Source organism: Melopsittacus undulatus, chromosome 1 (genome assembly GCF_012275295.1).
Source record: "Melopsittacus undulatus isolate bMelUnd1 chromosome 1, bMelUnd1.mat.Z, whole genome shotgun sequence".
NCBI classification, from domain to species: Eukaryota; Metazoa; Chordata; class Aves; order Psittaciformes; family Psittaculidae; genus Melopsittacus; species Melopsittacus undulatus.
The window spans coordinates 75,576,465-75,593,366 of NC_047527.1; the positions used below are offsets into that span (position 1 = coordinate 75,576,465).

The 16,902-nt window shown below is 39.6% G+C and overlaps 1 protein-coding gene across 2 annotated transcripts in view; it reads left to right on the forward strand.

The window, feature by feature from the left end:
* Nucleotides 1-16,902, forward strand: part of TRIO (trio Rho guanine nucleotide exchange factor) — a 237,230-nt gene that overhangs the window by 212,739 nt on the left and 7,589 nt on the right. The window contains exons 37-49 of one of the 2 annotated variants that reach the window (XM_034069302.1): nucleotides 1,505-1,600; nucleotides 2,901-3,049; nucleotides 3,768-3,834; nucleotides 5,156-5,259; nucleotides 5,894-5,963; nucleotides 7,728-7,817; nucleotides 8,415-8,507; nucleotides 9,143-9,193; nucleotides 9,411-9,488; nucleotides 10,335-10,526; nucleotides 11,423-11,600; nucleotides 12,416-13,185; nucleotides 16,637-16,884. In XM_034069302.1, coding sequence (XP_033925193.1) covers nucleotides 1,505-1,600; nucleotides 2,901-3,049; nucleotides 3,768-3,834; nucleotides 5,156-5,259; nucleotides 5,894-5,963; nucleotides 7,728-7,817; nucleotides 8,415-8,507; nucleotides 9,143-9,193; nucleotides 9,411-9,488; nucleotides 10,335-10,526; nucleotides 11,423-11,600; nucleotides 12,416-13,185; nucleotides 16,637-16,884 — 2,186 coding nt within the window. Of the gene's footprint in view, nucleotides 1-1,504; nucleotides 1,601-2,900; nucleotides 3,050-3,767; nucleotides 3,835-5,155; nucleotides 5,260-5,893; nucleotides 5,964-7,727; nucleotides 7,818-8,414; nucleotides 8,508-9,142; nucleotides 9,194-9,410; nucleotides 9,489-10,334; nucleotides 10,527-11,422; nucleotides 11,601-12,415; nucleotides 13,210-16,636; nucleotides 16,885-16,902 lie in introns of both variants that reach the window. The other variant, XM_034069293.1, reaches the window with a different exon arrangement.

The following is a 16,902-nucleotide window of genomic DNA, read 5'->3' on the forward strand; positions in this document are numbered from 1 at the left end:
AGAAGAAGGGAGCTTGACCAGAGTGTGATTCCAATGCTTCCAGTGTTTTGTAAGGCTAAGCTGAGCTCCATATCCAGAATGAAAACTGGCATACAAGCACAGCTTTGGAAAAGCTGGCCACCAGTCAGATGTCAGGAGTATACAGTTGCCTAAAGGATAGGCTGGCTGTGGGATTGCTCAGGTTTTGGTGTGCATGCAACATCATGTGCTAGGTCATGCTGAGTTGTCTGATATCACTAAATAACATAACCATTTTCTTCCCTAAGGGCTCATCTGCACAGTATGCATTCTTGCCTTCAGTAGAATCATTGCACACTTCATGGATTTACATTTGATGGCAGTTTACAAGTTGTTTGCATTAATTTTTGAATAAGCAGTATTAAAGTCTCAAGATCAGTTATGCTAATATGAAACTAATTATTTTTGCTTTTTTGTTTTCTCTTTTTGTAAACTGATGCAGCATTATGTTGACTTGTGTTCTGTCTCTGCTTTGGCTCAGTTCCCATATCTTTCCATTTAAAGTTGTCTGTAGTTCGTTTGCTTACCCAACCCCTGTTTTCCTTTCCAAATAAGGCGAATATGAGACAAACTATCTAAAACCTGCATATTTTTTTTTGTTGTTGTATTCACTTACAGGGAACCTTGTTACACCCATGCTTGATTTGAGCAGAACCTCTTGTGTTAAATCATTATATGTGCCATTTCTTTGTCCAGTTTGTTGGAAACATTTTCAGGACAGCTTACCCTGTGCTACATGATGTTCACTGTGCTGTTTGTAATATGAAGTTAGGTTCATATTACACCCTGTTTCCACTTTCCAGTTATTCAGTAATATGCAAACTCTGTTTGCAAATTACTGAGGCTGAATTTAATGGCCCTCTCCCAGAATCCTTTACTGTGAGCACCTTTAACCTTCAGTTGTATCTATAAGCTGGCATTTTATAGCTTGTGAGGCCAGAGATCATCTGTGCTCTACACATACCATTGGGGAAAATGGATGGCACAAGGAATGGTGAGCTAAATTTCCCCTCTGGGCAATATACCCAAGCTCCTTTAGAAAAGTAAATGCCCCTGAGTTAGTGGTGTATTTTTTCTTAGCTTAATGATGCTTTCTCCTGTATTTTGATTGGTCTTGGTTCTTGTTACTGTTCTGCAGTTGTTGTTTAACAAGCAATAAAACGCTATCAAACTGTTCATTGGGTTGGCTCAGGCAATTTTTGTAGCTATTTATCAGGCATTATCATAATAAACAAGATGAAGGATATTTTCTTGACTTCTACTGCATGTAGGAACAGGAATTTTTATCCCAGCATTTAATTTTTGGGGGGTTAGTTAAAATTTCCAGTGCCAGTTGCCCAAGTTGAAATGAATGATCCTGGTATTACATTACACTGACAGTTACTGTCAGATACTTTGTCTGACAGAGAAGTGAAGGAAATCTCTTAATACTTGAGCAAGTACCAGGCTAACTCTGGGATTCTTCTTCCTTTGTGTCATTACACAGACATCTTCTCGATTATTGGTGCGGCCAACCAGCTCCGAGACACCAAGTGCAGCAGAACTAGTCAGTGCAATTGAAGAGCTCGTCAAAAGTAAAATGGTGAGGCTGACTGGCAGATGCATGTCTTTAAAGCAGTTGTGTCTTCAAGTCCCTACTTGCTATTCCAAGAAAAGCTGCATACATTTGACTTGTAAAACTTGATGCTGGTTTCAAAAGTCTTTCTGGTATTGTGTTTTGTGCACCCTCTTTTGTAAAAGTACTTCTTGAATAGGTAAATGGTTTTGTAGAGATGCAAATAGTAATAAATGAGAGAGAGAAGAGTAGCAGAAAATATATGCTGTATGAGGAGAAATTCAACAAAGTCGTTCGCTAAAGGGAACATTGGTAGTCCATATGTCTTTCAGGCAGCCTAGCAGTGGATATAACTTAATGATCCATGCATACTGTCCCTGGTGGAGATGTTCTCATTTCACAGTTATAGCCAAGGGTCAGCTTCCCCTGGTTTTGGGCCAGTCATATCATTATTGGGATTTTACTTTTTCTACAGAAAGAAAAAAGATTACAGCTGAACCCCACCCTGGTGAAGTAACTGTATCTTGCATTAAAGGCTGTATTACATGCAAGGAAAATATGATACATAATTGTAACTTAACTCAAGATAATGGGCTTGAATTAAACAAGTCCAATAAATGCTTCATAGAAGCTTGTTCATATTATTTCTCCTGTGGCTTCTCCATCTGTTATACAAACAGAAATCCATGGAGTCCATGCAAGGGAAAAAGTGTATCTGGCAGAAGAGACAAGGACTCTTTCCTAGGATCTGAACTGTCATGAAGCTCAAAAGCAGCATTGACAGTGTAGAAGCTATTTTCTTCACTAAGGCAGTATTTTAGTTAGTTAATGTGATAAACAAAATGTCTGACAAAGAATGCCACTTCTGTTGTGCTAAAAAATGCAAGATCTAAATAATCTCCTTTAAAAATGTCCTTATTTTTAAGTTATTGAAAATAACTTCCTTATGCCAGAACTAAAGTATGACAAATATAATTTAATCCCTAGCAATAAGCACACATCTATGTAGCTTCCACTACAGAAGTGCGTATATCTCGAACCAGGGTAGTCTGACTTTTAGGCCTTGCTGCGCAGATCAACTGAGCTGCCTTCTTTTCTTGTGAAGGAAAGACTGACATAGCTCAAATGTGCTTTCTACAAGATCAAGTTATCTGTCATGGAAGGCCAAGCTGTTGGCTGGTTTCCTAGAAGCTTGAGACCTCCTTTGCCAAGATACATTACAATAATTGATCTCACATAGGTTCCCATATACAGCTGCATGTAAATGTGTCTTGTGAACAAAGGGGAAATAAATCAGTCTTGATGTCTGTCTTGAACACCTTCTCAGGCCCTGGAGGACCGTCCAAGTTCCTTGTTGGTAGATCAAGGTGACAGCAGCAGTCCATCCTTCAACCCTTCAGATAACTCCCTTCTCTCCTCTTCATCACCCATAGATGAGATGGAAGAAAGGAAATCCAGCTCCTTAAAAAGACGACAGTAAGACCACATTTTTGCTTCATTTTTCACCATGTTTTGAAGAGAGAAATGAACTATTTTAAAAATGTCCATTTTGAGCTAGCAGCAGAAGCTGCTAGTCTTGAAAGCAGTAAGACTTGTGTTAGGTGTCATGCATGTAGTTACATTATGCAAAGAAACACTTTTTTTCTCAAACATTAGTTTCAATTTCCTGTGATTTTTAATCATACCTGTAACTTCTGTCATATGTCAATCTCAGTCTTCTTCAGGAAGATGCTGATCTTTAAATGTTCAGAGGGCAATTTGGCTTCAAAAAGCTGGTCATTCCCCTTGTTCTGTTCCACCACACCCTTAATTTTTTTATGTGGTAGTAAACTGTTACCATAGTAGAACAAAAACATGCCTGGTTTCAAAATCATTTAAATCTGTGAGCAGAAATAACACTTCATACACTTAAGATTCTCCAGGCCAGAGACATAATAGCATTTTATTTTAAACAGTACTTAAATGTTTAATTTTCATGACACATGTAAGAAAACATCTGACTTTAGATAAACAGAACCAAGTCTGCTCCAGTTCCAAAGTCAAAGCAGCATCTCGCTTAGAAAGAATGTGCATTAACTCTTCTGCTTATCAAACATGTGTGACTGCAAATGTGTAAAAAGTTGCCATTAATTCTCTTTAAGAATCTGTTTCATTTTTTTAATGAAATGTGTTCACCATTTTCTTTCCATTGTAGCTATGTCTTACAGGAATTAGTGGAGACAGAGCGAGATTATGTACGAGATCTGGGTTACGTAGTTGAGGTATGATGGTTTTCATTCTGTTGATTTTATTTTTTCTAAATGTGGGACTGACCAGTTGAGTAGCTTGAACCCCACTTTTTCTTTTTTTCCCCTCAAAACAAAACAGGAAGAAACTGAAAATGTGAATGTTGGCATTCAGAGTTTTTCCTCCTTGAGGCTTTTAATGTATTGGGAACATTGCATCAAATCTTATACCCTTCTTTCTGCTGTTACTGTGTGCACCTTACTGTTCTTCTTAGGAGTATAGTTGTTTGTAATTTAAGATCACTACCTCTGGCCTAATGATGTCTTAGACTAGATGGTTTTATTTAGCACAGGTAAAATAAAAAAAAAACATTGAGGCTCAACACAGAACAACTATCCTGGATTTGGAAAACTTGCTTCCTCTCCTACTGCTAGGCTTCTTTTACATTTCCTAGTTTCTCCTTCTGTAAAATGGAGTAATGTCACACATCTCCCCTCAGTCTTCAGCTACCAACAAAGTGCACGTGGAAGAGTAGAGAGAATGAGAATGACAGTAAATTTTCTACCTAACAAGATTCAACTCATAAACTTTGTTTTAGGGAAACATTGTGGTAATCTTATAGTATTTAAAGGGTGCATTAGAAGGTTATGAACAGATGTATTTTTGTAACTAACAAAATAATTCATGGCAAAAATGCTAGACATCTAAACATAAACTCTCCAAACTGGTGAGACAACTATATGTGCACAAGAAAAGAGAAGATGGGAATATAACAGAATGTAAAAGGAAATCCATTGCAGCCAGAATGCTTGCAAATAGAATTGATGTTAAATTCTTCCGGTGTTCAGTTTACTCATACCGCAAGTAGTAGTCCATGAGGTGCAGTCCTGTATGCAGTGCAGCTGCTTCCTTTCTCAGCACACTTTGATGTAGGGTTAATGTGAATGACTGAAGTAAGAAACACTGAGCAAAGCAGTGCAGAAGCCAGTTTGGTGGCTATGACATTGACTTGGTAACAGCCTTCCCTTGCAAAACATTGCAGCTGCTTCAGACAGGAAGGAGGGCTGGTGACGTTTCCCCTATGATTTAAGCCTGTTCAGGCAGGCTAAATTAGCTAGGGTGAATTGATCTTTCTAGCACTGGGCAGTGATGTGTAGGCAACCTCAAGCCAGTTTGTGCTATTTTGTGTCTCTATGTTATGTTATGTTACAAAACAGTTTTTTTTGTTTGTTTTTGTATCCCAAGCAAGCTGGTGTCATGAGCAGTTTGGACAGCTTCTGGGAATTAAGGGGGCTTAAAAGGTAACTCGCATTTTAAAGTTGAATGTTTACAGTGAATTTCTTTGGACTGTTGCAGGGTTATATGGCACTTATGAAGGAAGATGGCGTACCTGATGACATGAAAGGCAAAGACAAGATTGTATTTGGAAACATTCACCAGATTTATGACTGGCACAGAGAGTACGTATAAACTTGGAAACCATCTGCTGAACAGTTCCACCTAAAAAAATACTAGACTGACTTTAAGAAATCAGGGTTTTTTTTCCCTGAAATATTCAGATAGAAGATAAATACAGTTGGTCTTCTGCTTTGAGTTGTAGATACAAATGTTGGTATGAAGATTTGCTTTAAAGAAGGATGCTTATATAAAGCAAGTGAGAATTAGATTCTCAATTGAGAATCCGTAGTATGGATTATATTATGTAGAAGTTTGTACATTGTTTGAGGCTTTGTTTTCAAAAATGTTTTCATGAAGAATACAGTCTAAAGAATTTGTTAGGGGTTAGCACAGCAATATGAGCACCTCAGACATTCTGACGAGGAAGGAGAAAAGTTTCAATCAATACATGAAATATATATATAATGAACGCCAACATTTTTTTCATCTTGGTATGGATTCGGTGTGTCCTTTTGGAAATCTATATTATAATATGACACCATTAAGATTGTCATTTTGGACATACATTAATACCCAGAGCTGCTGCTAGGGGACACAAAGTGGATCTTGCAGTAAGACCGCTTTGCCTGGCAATTAGTTACCTGTTGCTATAGTGTGTGCTATCAGAAAAAAAGTACTTATTCTATTTATGTTCAGCTTCTTTTTAGGAGAGTTGGAGAAGTGCCTTGAAGATCCAGAAAAACTGGGATCCCTGTTTGTTAAGCATGTAAGTGCAAACATCACAGTAGTGGGTGAGATTCCTCCCTCTTCACCTGGTGAAGGAATTGGGAGTGCCAGAAATTCATGATGTTCAATTTTAGTGAAACAGAATACCCTTTATAGCTTTATACGAGTCCCTGTTTTTCCACTTCTCATTTATTTATTTATTAAAAGAGATGACCACCTGATACATGCGGATATTATAACACTTCGGAAGGGAATCAGGTGAACTAGTTATCTAAAACCTAGATATCAAAATTGAGAATACATCAGACATGCCACTAATCAATCATTTTTGTGTCTCTGTGTATAAAAACAATGTCTGTTTGAGATGAGGTCTCAGGGTACTCCAAATGATGCAAGAGAGCACAAGGCAAAGTTGCCTGATACATATATATATGATCATTTGTACAAGTGTACAAAGACTGAAGACAGACTGTATTAAAGCAAATTTAATAGGTTTCAGATTTTCCCTGTGCTCTGTGTTTGAAGTGGATAGCAGGGTACCAAAAGATCATAGAACCAAATACTAATGGAATGGTAACATTGGAAGCTTAATTCGTAGACTAATGATGAAGAATGAGCTGTTTTATTTCGGAGGGTTTATTTAAAAACAGGCACATAGATAGGGGAGAACTCTGGCACTGGTGAAATGGTACCTGGAGGAAGTAGCTCTCCCTGATTTCAATTGCTGTTTAACTTTCTCCTGGTATATTTGCAACTGAGTTGTCTTTGAAAAGCACCCTTACAACTCCAGATGGAAAGGCAAGCCGTGATGCTATTACAACATCCTCTAGCAAAACCCTATCAGCTAGAGCATGACAGTTCAGTTCCTGCTCTTAATCCATGTTCTGTGTACTTTTCAGTCTCCATCTACTTCTTCCTTTTTTGCTTTCCATTTGTCTTTCACTGGTCAGTACTCAATAGGTCTCTGAGCACTAAAGCCTCTAACAGCAAACATGGCTTTTGCGTGACACGGTTTAGTGTGAGGTGTCCCTGCCCATGGCAGGGGAATTGGAACTAGGTGATCTTAAGGTCCTTTCCAACCCTAACTATTCTATGATTCTATAAATCAGTTCTAGCAAAATAGCAAGAAAGATTTTAGAGTAGGTAATAGACACATCTGGCATGTCTGTGTTTCTTAACCAGTAAGGTCAGTAATCAAGAATGACTCCTAAAAGCTGAAGTTATGCTCTCTGTCTTTTTCTTCTTTGCTTTGGTGTTAAAATCAAAGTTTAAAAATACTAGTGCCACCATTTCCAGGTTATGTTATCTACGTCCCCACTCAAACTCCAGTAGGACAGCTAATACTAAGTACAGAGCTTGAGAGGTTTCTCCTAACTACTCTGTACAGCTAAACAGGAAGGGGTCATTATTCTAATATATAAGAATACTAATCATATTATTAAAATAAAAAATATTCTATTTCAAATGCTCCATCCATTGCTCTTGCGAGAAGAAAACAATTTTTATACTTAATTTTATTGTGGGACCTGCTAAGCTATCATCTCTCAACACCTGTTGTTCAGGAGTATTTATAACTGTGGCAATTTTTCACTTTTATTGCCTTTCTAAAATCATAATGATATTCCCAAATAAATGTGTTTTAAATCTGTAATTTCTGCATATGTAACTGCTTCTTGTCCTCAAAAGGACCTTTTTAAGTTCATGCTTCTGAACAGCTGTACTTCTTAAAATAATACTCCATTTCAATCTGGCATGGTTTTTATTCTTGATGATAATGTGTCACTCTGTATCTTTGTTCCTTTAGGAGAGAAGGTTGCACATGTACATAGTTTACTGCCAAAACAAACCAAAGTCTGAGCACATTGTCTCAGAATACATTGATACGTTTTTTGAGGTAAGTTCCTAAGAGAGAACATATGTAAGGTGGAAGGTGTGCACAAATCAAAAGTGTTACCAGATCTGTTGACCAAAACAGAAACAACCAAAGAAAAAAAGGCAGTGCAGATCATTGTTACTGTTTTAAGTGATAATTCCCTGCCATTTCTCTTCTGATTTCTCAAGTCTGATACAGATGGGTTAATCTCTTCCAGCTAGAGATGGGTTCATCTCTACAGGTAGAAGATACTTATCAGTAGAGTCTCACCTTTGCAAGCCCTAGCCTGGGCAGTTCATGGTGGTAGTTCTGGACAAGCAAAGATCAGTGTCAAAGGTAGACTATATTAAAACCTGTGACTTAAAAATTACGTTTCACCATAGTTTTTAAAAAAAAACATGGAAGATGCTTGGAAAGGGGAATACTTTGGAAACAAAGCTGATACGGATAAGGGGAAGGACTCCAGCTTTTGCTAGCTGAAGATTAAATTCTACTCTGAGTTTTGCCAGTTTCTTCTGTCAGACATTAATAGTGATATATCCTGCTGTATTTCTAGCTCAACAAAACAAAGTTGTTTCTAACTGAACAAACAAAACATGTTTGTTTTGCAACCCTCAGGATCTAAAGCAACGCCTGGGCCACAGACTTCAGCTCACGGACTTGCTAATAAAACCTGTGCAGAGAATTATGAAATACCAGCTGTTACTAAAGGTAAAATGACGTTGAGGTGAATGATTTAATATATGTGTTAATAGATAAGCTTTTTTAAATATTGCTAATGCTTTTCCGCCTTCCTGCGGAACCCAGATTTGTAAGCAATGTCATGTGATTATTTTCTATTTAAATATAAAAAATGCAGTAAACAGCTTGGGCAGGATTTTGCTTTTTCTTTTTAACTGTTAAAAGACCCAACGACCTCAAGCCAGTGACATGGAAGTGTTTAGAATTCGTACCAATGTCATATGAAGGGGAGAGGGATCTCCCAACTCTTTTCAGATGTAAATGTGATATGAGTTGCTGGGATTCATCCCAACTTTTCCTTCTACTTATGCACCATTTTAATGTCATGTAAATGCTTACTGAAGAGCAGTCCTGTATATCACAGAGGTCACTGCTTTAACACGTTGTTGTGCGAGATAAATCAAAACAGTAAATAAATCCTAAAAAATAAGAGTGGGAAAGCACCACAGCAAGAAACTTTAAAAAGAAACTATTTGTTTGTGTCTTCTGCAGACTGTCATTCTGTGACAGAAGATAGCAAATTCAGATTTTCTAAGCTTTGTCTCTTCTGATTAATTAGAAAAGTACTCATATTGTTGTTTGTTCGTTTGTTTTTCCTTTTTCAGGACTTCCTCAAGTATTCTAAAAAAGCTAATCTTGACACAACAGAACTAGAGGTACTTTTGACATATTTTCTGTTAGTGATTTGAATACTCTTTACTTTGAACTTCTCTTGTTTTGACAGTCACTTTCCTCTTTGATCTTCTTGAGAATGTGATTCTCAGTGTTTACTTTTCACATTTCTCTTCTAAAGCAACCATAACAAATGAAACTATTTTATGCTGCTAACTCATTTGGAAAATAAAGTTTTGACTTTTTATTTGTCTTGAACAGAGAGCTGTAGAGGTCATGTGTATAGTACCAAAACGGTGTAATGACATGATGAATGTTGGCCGCCTGCAAGGATTTGATGTAAGTTGGCTAGGATTTTGCTTTGAGTTCTTGTCAGGTTCTTCAGAAATTAACGATTAATGTTGTTGGGAGAAGTGAAGTGGGGTGCTCCATCACTATCTGGTTTCCTGGGGCAAAAAGCAGGGAGCAAAAAATCAAGTCTTAGCCCTGCCAGGGACTTTTTCCTGGGAAACTTACCTGTTGTGTCAGTCACACTAGGTAAGTCCCTCTACAAAATCTAGCATTACAGTTCCCTTATTGACTAATGACTTGCAAAATAGTGAAGTAATCAGTTACCAGCAAGTGAGCAGACCAGACTTCAGTAATGTAGACAGAGGAGGAGTTACTACGGTCAGTAAAGCACCTGAGGCAACTATAGCCTTTCTCCTTGTTTTGCTAAGTCTAGAAGAGATGGAAATTAGCTGTCAAAGCAGTATGCATCAGTCAGACTATAGTCACATGTTCTAGTTTCAAAGGCCTTTCTGCTCTGTGATGCAAGTATAAACTTGAATTCTTCCTCTTTTCGGCACCCCGGAAGACACTGGAAGAACATAGGAGTTACTGTGGGAGTTGTTGAGAAAAGAGAGATGAAAGCCTTAGTGTTGCAAGCCTCCAACTGCAGTTTGAAATGGAAAGGGTAGGGTGGTGAAGTGGATTTTTTTATTTCCTCGATGTTGTTTGTTTTTTGAGAAAGGGCACAAGAATATATTGTGGTAGGAGGAGCAATGAATATGTAATGGTCAGTAACACTCAAGAAATAGGGAAATGTACAAAGCTATTTCAGCATGAGTATCTGCTCAAAAAGGTTGTTTGGGGAAAGAGATTAAGAACTGCACTAAATGTGTTTCTGCTTGCCTCTGTGTTTAGGGTAAAATTGTAGCCCAAGGTAAGCTCCTGCTCCAGGACACATTCTTGGTTACAGACCAGGACACGGGACTTCTGCCACGCTGCAAGGAGAGACGGGTCTTCCTGTTTGAGCAGATTGTCATTTTCAGTGAGCTGCTAGATAAAAAGAAAGGTTTCTCTATGCCCGGATTCTTGTTTAAAAACAGTATCAAGGTAACTGTTGTGCATGAGTCTTTTTGTCCCCTGCACAAACTCTGCTAAAGTAACACTGATTCAGTGAGATGTCACTAGTGACATCTAGATGTGCAATAATAAAGTACAGGGAGGTGTCCATATGCTCACTCTGATGATAAATAGAAGTCTTTGTATCCCAGTATTCTGATACTTCCCAGGTGAAGCATACCAAAACAGATGTTCCTGTACAAAGCTGGACAAGCATTCACAGAGAGTTTAGTCTTCAGCTCTGTGCTGTATGTATACCACATTGCAAAGTCATCACAAATAAAGATAACCCTTTACATATTCCTTCTTTTGAGTTTTGGCTGAAATCAGTCCAAATGTGTAGTTCACATTTATAAGTAGTGTCACCTTCTTAGACATGTCATCTCTTCCTCAAACAAAAAGCATCTACCTCTACTTCAAGCTTTCACTGAAACGAAGACTGATGATACTAGGGCCCACCAGCCCTCCTCATGAAGCATTTTGAGGGGACTGTGCTTCTCAGTGCTACTGCTGCCAGCTGAGCACCCTGTTTAGTGCTGGCTGAACAGTCAGTTCAAGGCGTTGCTGTATCTGCAGCAGAAACCTTTGGCATGGGTCAGTGGTAAAGCTCCATAGCAAATTCAGCATTTTAAATAACACATAGAGAGAGTGAGAGACAGTGCAGAGCATTGGGCCATAGTGACCAGATGAAGATTGTTCGGCCATAGTGTTTCAGTAAGATGTACGCTAACCCTTAGTTTAATGTAATCCTTCATTTCATGGTATTATTTTACTGAAAGAAAAGAGTGGTCACCATTTGAAGGTCTGACTCTGAGCTCCTAAGTAAGATATTGTAGAGGTATGTTTCTCATAAAATACATGAAGTAAATTCTCTTCTTTCCATGAAGGTGAGTTGCCTTTCCCTGGAGGAAAATGTGGACAGCGATCCATGTAAATTTGCACTAACATCAAGAACGGGCGATGTCACGGAGACCTTTATTTTGCATTCTGCTAGTCCAGGAGTCCGCCAGTTATGGATCCATGAAATTAACCAAATTTTGGAAAACCAGCGCAACTTTTTAAATGGTAAATGCTTTCTTTTCACCGGAAGTTTATAATTGAATGACTTTTCTCTCATCTGTTACTTCTTGGCTTTGGAATGTTTTGCAGGTTTCCTTTTTCCTGAGCTAATACAGAACAGTTGGGGGATATGTGCTGCATTTCTGCTTCGGAACAGATGCTAGCATTTATTATAAGAGTGATAGTCTGCATTTACATGGTGTTCTCTTGGTGAAATTTTCCAAATGTTTTGTAGGAGTGAGTCAAGATTGGCATCATCCATTGAGGTGGAGAGCTTGTGTACTTCTTTCAAGCAAATGTGAGCCTTTAAAGGCTAAACCCAAGTGGAATTTTAAGCGTCTAGTCAGAATGTTTTGTTTGTGTTATTTTGGTGTCCATTGTTGTGTCATACTGTGGCAACAACATGCAGATTCTGCAGGAGAAAAGTTGAAGACAATAGTGCCTGCTCTGATAACAGAAGTTTCTTGCTGTATTTTTGTATCCATCAGTTGTTGACCCAGTGTAGATTTTTTTAAAGAGTTGTAATGGGTGGAACAACAAGCTGAGAGTTTGAAGTCACACCTGTTTTTCCCAACTAAACTGCTGACTGACAATGTGATCCTAGAGGAAGACATTTCTCCCTGGTTTCAGATTTTTTACCTTTAAAAGAACAGGTCATGAAGGTGTGATGTAGAAAAGTGGCATGACAAGCATTGCTAAGGACATTTGTCTTGGTTTAACAGCACTCCCATTCTGCCAGTAAACATGTCTGTTTTAAACTGTTCCTGTTCCCTTTCCTGCCCTCCTTTCCCTGATCGCGTTCCCTCCCACCCCCACTGCAGCCTTGACGTCCCCAATCGAGTACCAGAGGAACCACAGCAGTGGTGGAGGTGGCAGCGGCAGCAGCAGCGCTAACAGCAGCGGTCCCAGCAGCTGTAGTGGCGTCCCCAGCTCCAGCCGTAGCCGGCCATCCCGGATCCCCCAGCCTGTCAGACACCATTCCCCAGTCCTGGTCTCCTCTGCAGCCTCGGCCCAAGCAGAGGCAGACAAGATGTCAGGTATGTCCATTCACAATCTCTCCCTGCCACACTACAACACCTCCTTAGAAACTGGTCTGAGCCAGCCAGACAGGCACCCTCCCCATGCAGAACCGGATGGTCCTCAGAAAGACGCTGAGCAGATTCCCAAGATGAAAGTTATTGAAAGTCCCAGGAAGACAGCGGGAAACATTTCTGGCTCATCTGACGGAGCCCAGAAAGACTTACGTGGAAGCTCAGAGGACAGTCGATCAAGAAACAGCATAGGATCACTGACGCTTGGGAAGCCAAGGCCAGGAGCCATCTCACCAATGAACTCTCCTCTCTCCACGACTTTCCCTTCTCCTTTTGGCAAAGAAACCTTTCCACCCAGCAGCCCCCTGCAGAAGGGCTCCTTTTGGAGCTCCATCCCAGCATCCCCTGCCAGCCGCCCTGGCTCCTTCACTTTCCCTGGGGACAATGACTCCCTCCAGCGGCAGGTTCACCGCCACTCTTCACACAGCAAGGACACAGACCGCATGAGCACATGCTCCTCGACCAGCGAGCAGTCAGTTCACTCCACCCAGAGTAATGGGGTAAGAGCGGAGCACCTCTGTCCTGCAAGCTCTTCTAAAACCTTCCCATGCTTTCTGTGCGTTACCATCACTCTCCGTACTAACTTCTGGCTCTCCGGTGCTGTACTACTCTGAAATAATCAACTGTTTGAATATCTTCTGCACATTAAAAGAACAAAATTGTCTACCTCTCTGTGTATGTATACATACAAATGGGGGTATGTACACAGACACAAAAGCAACTGCTAACAATAGATGCAATTTCTGCCTCTGCTGAAAACATAGATCACTAGGCTGATACTTTACTAACTTGCTCTCCTTGCTTTTTTCGTCTCTAATTTGAAGGCACATAATTAACATGCTGAAGCGTGGCAGCCAGAGCACCTTGGGGTATGCATTGCGGCCAGCACTTAAAATCTGACTTCAGGATTTTGGCAGATTGCCTTGGGGCTTTTTTCCCTTTCACGCACAAATCCGCCACCATTGTCCTGTTGAGTTGTAACTTCGTGGAGACATCTACAGTACATTCCCTGGGCTGCTTCGTTTTGTTTTTCATAATTGTATTTCCCCCTCCCCTCCTCGGCCTTAGCTGATGTGCAGCATTCTCTTTTTAAGTCCTTTGTCGGATCAAGGAAGCTTCCTGCAAACCACTCAAAATAGGCCAACAAAACATAGCTAAAATAATCCTCCTTCTACTACAACCAAAACAAATAGTGGCTCCACTGTTCTGCATTGTAAGAAGAACTGGTTTAGGGCATCTGGAGTTTCAACCTTTAGTAGGCACTTGTTATGTTTGTGTGGAAAGCTGGCGTGTCAACAGAATTCACATTCTCTATAATAACATCCACCAGGAAGCGCAACACAGCAATCACAGGGGCAAGTGCAACTATAAAGCAAAACTTTCAGGGCACTTGCTGTGGATGGGGTAGGCAGGCTATGGTGCCATTCCCTTTAAACTCACATTTGATTGTACTCTCACTAAGTGTTGTGTTCAGGAATGTTTGTTTTTCCACTCTCTCACCAGTAGTATGCAGTACCAATTTTGCAGATCACCTAACTCGCCGGACCTTTTGTAAATGCATGCATTTCTCTGTAGAACTGTTTAACACAGAGCTTTCTTGACTTCTTAGTTCTTACACTTTTATAATAGCTGCAGGAAAAAAAAATTATGCTTTGCATGTAACGTATTTTTTATCCTGATCTTCCTTCAGCTTTTGATTTGATTTAGCTCTGTCTTGTGTTTATCCTCAGTCTAGTAAAATGTGATGATAATATAATATTTGGGGTAACTTGAGTGTTTTGCAATTACTGCACAGTGCATAGTATCAAGATGGTGGTGCTTTTTATATTCAGAGAAGTCTTGCATAGTATTAACTGATGTCATTCCATTAAAAAAAAAAGAAAGAGGGAGAGACAGGATGGCACTGCATGCCTTCTGCTTCATAGCTATGTTTCTTTTAGCTTGGTGATTGAGATGGGTAGTAATTCTTCATTTATAACCTCATTTCTATGCCGTGCTTTAGCAGGATTTCATACCACATTCAACAAGCCAGGGACCATTTGTATATGTGTATTTACGTGCATATATGGTTAAGGTTGGTTGCTTAGGATAAGTAACTTCTAAGAAGAAGATAAAGGAACTGGTTTTACTAGTGTTTCAGGAATATGGGAGGAATTTTTTTAGATTTTGGTTGCAAATACTCCTCTAATCCCATAATTGAGGTCAGTGATGACCAGCAGAACTTGCAGTAGAAAAACATTAACTGTACAAGAATAATTACTTCCTTGCAAGGCAAACAGGCTATCTTTCTGTGGTGAGAATAAATTCAGATATAAACACATTCACAAGAACATTTGACATTTAGTAGTTACTGGACACTTGTTTATTTAACAGATTTTTCTGTCCCTGTTGAAAATAAGAAATATCCAGAGTTTAGTATGACCCTTCAAGACTTAACTATTAAAAAGAAGTGTTATGTTACAGGAAGATCAGTCCTGCAGTTACATGAATTCTGCTGCATGCTAAGTCAAAAAGAATGAGTTTGAAGAAAAGCAGCTTTCTCTGAATAGAGTTGTAGCTAAAGGAATCTAGCAAGTTGTAACCTTAATATAAACAATGACTGAAAATGAGACTGGCTTTTTGGTTCTACTGCTCCTGGTTTGCCTTGAGTCATGGAAGGGGCTTGCTCACACAAAAGACCATGTAGAAGGTCTTGTAAGCCAGACAAAGTAAGTTTTCTCACTGGAAATACAGCATCTGGAATTGACATAAATACCCTTTAGTAAAAATACAGTTGAGAATGAGATCTTTCACTCCGTGGTAGCATTTACTTCCTCATCCTAACAGCGGAAAAAAGACAGGATGGACTTGAATCATCCATTTGAATAAAGTAGTCCAGATAGAATAAAATGTACAGACTCACTGGAAACCCAAGCATCAATGTACTGAGCATGCTATGAATAAATATTCTGAGACTGTTGCTTTCCAAATGTCTTGGTTTCTCAGCCAAACCACATGAGCCAAAGCTCAGGGGGAAACACAGGCACCAAGAGATGGAGTGGCCTGTTCAAGGCCATTAGCAGATCGGAAGAGAACTTGGTTTTCAGGGCTCTCAGTGTACCATGCTGTCCATTGACTCCTGCTGCATCTCCTCAGTCCTGAGGGGAGAAGTATTTGACAGTTTTGGGAATCTGTTTTTAATCCTTTATGCCAAGCTTTCCACTCACTACTAGCACATATGTGGTGCTAACGTGGTTATGTTATGTAAATGATAGTAGTCTCCAGCTACAGCTGGGTACTGATACCCTTCTTCAACTCAGCTACTACTAGGCAGTAGTGAGCCCTCATTAGTAGTGACCTGACAGTTTGAAGTATGAACAAAGACAAAAGACAGGTGCACACACACATACGTACCTCATGCCACATCATTAATAGGCCATCCATTTTTGTTTTAAGTTATTTCAGGAAGGAAATAACTTTAGGGAATAGGTGGTAGGAAAGACTAGATGTATTTTTTGTCATTGGAATTTCCAGTGTTTGTAAGGTAATGATTATGATTTTGAAGCTGCACCTCTAAGACTGTGAAAAAACTCCTACATTCTGTGCAATAGTTTTGTTGCCTGATAAAGATGTGAGGTTTGATGTCTGAGCTTGAAAGGAAGAGATCTATGTATCTCAGTTGGGATCTGTGTATAAACTGACTCTTGGTTAAAGGAAGTAATCTTGAGTAAAAGCAACTGCAGCAGCTGTACATAAAGGTATTTGAAGTTCAAACTAATTTGCACAAGATAAATAGATGCAGGCAGCTTTAAAAGAGAAATCACAAGTCTTTTCTTTGACTACAGCTTAAGTTATGTGGACTATGCAGGTAATATAGCAGGCCAAGAACAGCCTGTCTTCTCCATGAAATTTAAACTTGATTCTTCCCCCCTTCCCCCCTTCTTTCTTTCTACTTCCAATTGACACTTGCAGAGTGAAAGTAGCAGCAGTAGCAATATCTCCACCATGCTGGTGACACACGATTACACGGCAGTGAAGGAGGATGAGATAAATGTCTACCAAGGAGAGGTCGTGCAGATTCTAGCCAGCAACCAACAGAACATGTTTTTGGTGTTCAGAGCCGCCACTGATCAGTGCCCTGCAGCCGAGGGCTGGATTCCCGGCTATGTCTTGGGGCATACCAGTGCAGTCATCATTGACAACCCTGATGGAACCATCAAGTGAGTGCCTGGGTGTGT